The sequence below is a fragment of the Rhinopithecus bieti genome, unplaced genomic scaffold, assembly GCF_001698545.2.
Source record: "Rhinopithecus bieti isolate Rb0 unplaced genomic scaffold, ASM169854v2 scaffold_761, whole genome shotgun sequence".
Taxonomy (NCBI): domain Eukaryota; kingdom Metazoa; phylum Chordata; class Mammalia; order Primates; family Cercopithecidae; genus Rhinopithecus; species Rhinopithecus bieti.
The window spans coordinates 338,542-343,363 of NW_016803176.1; the positions used below are offsets into that span (position 1 = coordinate 338,542).

Here is a 4,822-nt window from a genome sequence, read left to right on the forward strand (position 1 = left end):
AAACTAAAAAGTAGAAGGATTTGTTTTGAGATCAACAGAGAAAATGAAGACTTTTATATTTTGTGACATAATTAAAAATACAACTTTTCTAAAAAATTATTATTGATGTATATATAAAAGGCAAGCAAAATCCAAGGATTTTTAACCATACTTTAGGAGATACAAAAGTTCTGTGTAATCATGAAAAAAAAAAGAGGTTAAAAAATAGCACTTATACTGAGTCTAGATAAACCAAATAACTAAATATTTATATATGTTGCTAAATAAGAAACAATTTGGCCATTTTAAGGACTGAAGTTTGTTTTACCATAAAATGATGCATGCATATTCCTAACCATGTTAGGTATATTGGGAATTCATGAGATCCCATATTTGGTATATGGGCACCATAACGAATTTAGTACATATTTGTTCTCTTCCTATTCCAGAGATACTGTAATAGAAGGAGTAATCAAATTCTTATATCTTTGAAACACTGTCACTTCACAAATGAATAAAACTTTTTCTTTTATTGATTGGCTGTAAGTTCTTATATTTCAGGAAAAAGAAAGTAAAGATAATAAACTCTAAGTATATATTCTGTAAAGAACCAAACTGACAGCATTTAAATATTGTGCTTATATTCAAAAGATAATCTTTAGGGGGATACCACTCTAGATTTTAAAATGCAGTATTTTCTCTCAACATGCTAGAAATAGTGTACTTTCTTCTGGCTTCTATTGGTGCTGTTGAAAAGTGAGCACTCTAACTCTTGGCAGGAGGTATGTAAGTGTACTAGAAGTTTTGAATCTGATGGTTGAAGAATGGGATGTTCAAAATCAAAGTTTCCATTATGGTCCTAGTTTTGATAATGATAATGTCTCGAGTGTACCTTTGAGAATGGATGATTGCAGAGGGATGAATAGATCCTCATTTCAGTGTTCAAAAATATGTATTTTTACCCAAGTAGTGAATGAAATACAGTGTTCTTACAAACTGTAATATTTTGAAAAGAATTTTTCCCTGTACATTGAGGAGATCTAGCCCACATACCATGTTCAATATTATTTGAAGCCTTCTGCTTCAATATCAAATAATGTTTTTAATTAGCTTTATTGAAACTGAAGCCAACTAATCATAGATTCTTAACTGGTGACTGACTTGATATTTTATTGCCCGCTAAGCTTTGGTGTGTAAGTAAGTGTGACATAGGCATTCATTGCTGAAGAGCAATGGAAATGAAATTCTGCCCCGATGACTTGAAAGTGTGGTGTGAGTACTGGCTTCACTAATAAGTATCAAATGTTATCATAATATCTAATCCTATATGCTTTTTCTGAATCTTTTTAAAAAATTCTTGCTTATGTGACTTTGTTACTTTCCCCTACATACTAAATACGGTTTCTTCACAGTCTCTCTGCCTTGCTTCTGATAATATGTGGTTTCAGGAAAGTGTGTTATTGACTTATAGGTACTAAAGTATGCTTGGTATTTGAATTTTAACAGATTTTAAGACAAAAGAGTGAACCTTTCTGACATGTAAGAAATAACATTTAGTAAGACCTTTTGTAACTCCTAAAATACCAGTTTGTGACCTACTATGTAAATAGGTAAAGTTGACTAAAAGTGATCAGAAGAAATTCAGAAATATATTTGTTCAAAGTGTATGTTATGTGTACATATTTATGCTTTAATGTATATTTGTAGACACATACACTTTATAAAACTTTAGAAGAAGAGAAGAATCAATAGGTAATAAATTAGAAAGCCACAGTAGCCACATTTATGATTTGGAGTTTGATGTATAATTTTTTCTTTTAATTTAACAAAGATTGTATGTCTCAGAAGCTACTGAAAAAAATGTGAAAATGAAATTCTTAGAAATTCAGATACACTAATGGATTTTGATAAAAAAAAAATTTTGGATCAAATGAATAATAAAAGTGCTACCTTGACTAATGGTTTTGTTAATTGGGCTTTGCCTGACATGCATTTGCTTAGAATTTAACTATTATTTTTTCCTTTTCTTCCAGTGTTAAAGAACCCAGTATGTAAATTATATAGATTTCCCACGTCTGACAATAAGTGGATGCGAATTCGTGAGCAAATGTCAGAGAGCATTCTTTCCTTTCATATTCCTAAGGAATTGATTTCCCTTCACATTAAAGAAGATTTGTGCAGGTAAGAGAAAATAACTGTTGTCTCTCATATTAATTATTTTATATCATTTAAAATTTTTAATTGACAATTTATATATAGTCTGTGCAACATTTTGAAACATGTATGCATTGTGAAATAGCTAAATCAAGCCCAGTTAACATTTTCATTACCTCACATACTTATCAATTATTATTTTTTCTCTAGAATATTTTTTCTAAAGGCATAATGATGATGTAAAAATCTAGACCTGAACTGTCTACTATGGTGGCCACTAGTCCTATGTAACTATCGATTACTTGAGATATGACTAATCCAAAATGAAATGTTCTATCAGTGTAAGATACACACCAGGTCTTTAATTCTTAGCACACACTTGCAGATGATTTAATAACAAAATGTTAACTTGGATATATTGGGGTTTTATAAAATATATTACTAAAGTTAACCTCACCTGCTTTTTTATTTAAACTTTTAAAATATGGCTACTAGAAAATTTAACATTACATATGTTACTTTCATTTGTGGTTTGAGCTATATTTCTTGGACACCTTGATATCTAGCCAATAATTTGAGCTTTGATCTTGTAATAATTCTTGTGTCTTTTCCTCAAGTGCTTATGGTTGCTGTTTCTGGAAGTAATTCCTATTTGACTCACCTTTGGACTTCTTGTTTGTAGTAAGGCTTTCAGAAATTTATTAGTCTAAAAACGACTGGAGATAACTGAATAAAACATGCTATGCTAATAGACAGTATTGTACAACAAAATTAAATCAGTTGCTATAATAAGGTAGAGGGATTTGAGAGCTTATTGGTTGTTAAGAGTACCTCTGGACCATGACTAATCAATTTGTTTCTCTGCCTTTTAAACAAACCTGTAATAACATTAAAAATGCTGAATGCTACATTATATAAAATCCTGTTAAGGTTCTAAATCTCATTAAATTAGCAACTTTTAAAAAGCTAACACTTTATAATTGCTGAAATCTACAGCAGAGTGTGAAATTTCTGGCATTTGGGTTCCTGCCTTATGCTCACATTAGTGCACATATTTATTTAATAGTACTGTACTCTTTTGGTAGACTCTGAAGTCCCCAGGGATTCCATGTTAACCTAAGCCAGTGAGGACACCATAGACAGGGCAGGTCAAATTGGCAATTATTAACAAAATTGGTTAGGGTAGGCATGACTGCACAAATATGAAAATAGAACCCCAATTTCAGGGAAATTAGACAGGAAACTAGATTATTAAAATATGATCTTCATGTAGGGAAATAAACACTAAAAATGAGACAGGTGAATGTTTGAGAGTAGCAGAGTGAGGATCATAAAGCCAGAGAAATCAGACAACATGTATTGACTCAGGCAAAGAGAAGCTATGGCATGCTCTTGAATCTAAGCGCACTACGTAAGAGCCAACTGCAAGAAGAAAAAGCCAAGTTATTCACATTACCTGGAAGGATAAAGCAAGCTTATATATTACAGTAGAAGCACAAGAAGTTTGGATTTTAGAAGTCATTATCCTCAACATGATTGCGTTCTAGACCACTGGACACCAAGAATCACTCCTACTAGAGCCATGTAATGATCACCTTTTTATCCTGAAGGGTTGAAGACAGTAGCTAGTCCTCACAGGAGTTATGCAGAATAAGGAAAGACTCTCAGTAGACAAGCATGAGATTACAGGCAGGACCGGAGAAACACAGAAGAAGAGTTGCCACATGAAGCAGACTTAAGAATTTAGAACTAGGGCTTACCCTTTAAATGGCTCCAGAATAGCTACATCTAATGTAGCCAAAACTAAATTTCTAATTACAGCTAACAATAATTTATTCTATGATTCCAAATACTTACAAGAATTGTAATGTTCACCACACAAAGATAAATTTTTGAGGTGATGAATATCCCAGTTACTCTGACCTACACATCATATACAAGTATCAAAATATCACATGTACCCCCAAAATATATACAACTATGATATAGTAATAAAACATAAGATAAATGGAATAAAATGTCTTTGAAGACATAGACAATATAAAATAATGACATGTCGGCCGGGCATAGTGGCTCACGCCTGTAATCCCAGCACTTTGGGAGGCTGAGGCAGGCAGATCACTAGGTTGAGAGATTGAGACCATCCTGGCTAACATGGTGAAACCTCGTCTCTACTCAAAATATGGAAACAAAATTACCACGTGTGGTAGTGGACACCTGTAGTCCCAGCTACTCAGGAGGCTGAGGTGGGAGAATGGCCTGAACCTGGGAGGTGGAGATTACAGTGAGCTGAGATCACACCACTGCACTCCAGCCTGGGCGACAGGGTGAGACTCCGTCTCAAATAAATAAATAAATAGGCCAGGCGCGGTGGCTCAAGCCTGTAATCCCAGCACTTTGGGAGGCCGAGACGGGCGGATCACGAGGTCAGGAGATCGATCTTCATGTAGGGCATAGCTTCATGTAGCATGCCATAGCTTCTCTTTGCCTGAGTCAATACATGTTGTCTGATTTCTCTGGCTTTATGATCCTCACTCTGCTACTCTCAAACATTCACCTGCCTTATTTTTAGTGTTTATTTCCCTACATGAAGATCATCCTGGCTAACACGGTGAAACCCCGTCTCTACTGAAAATACAAAAAAATTAGCCGGGCGAGGTGGCGGGCGCCTGTAGTCCCAGCTACTCAG

The 4,822-nt window shown here is 34.2% G+C and overlaps 1 protein-coding gene across 4 annotated transcripts in view; it reads left to right on the forward strand.

The window, feature by feature from the left end:
• The window catches only part of INPP4B (inositol polyphosphate-4-phosphatase type II B), a 551,727-nt gene that overhangs the window by 326,248 nt on the left and 220,657 nt on the right, over positions 1-4,822 (forward strand). For all 4 annotated transcript variants that reach the window (XR_001884600.1, XM_017867638.1, XM_017867644.1 and 1 more), the window contains one exon: positions 2,013-2,160. Coding sequence is in view for 3 of the 4 variants with exons in the window: in XM_017867638.1 (XP_017723127.1) it covers positions 2,013-2,160 (148 nt within the window). In the remaining variant the exon portion in view is untranslated. The remainder of the gene's footprint in view (positions 1-2,012; positions 2,161-4,822) is intronic.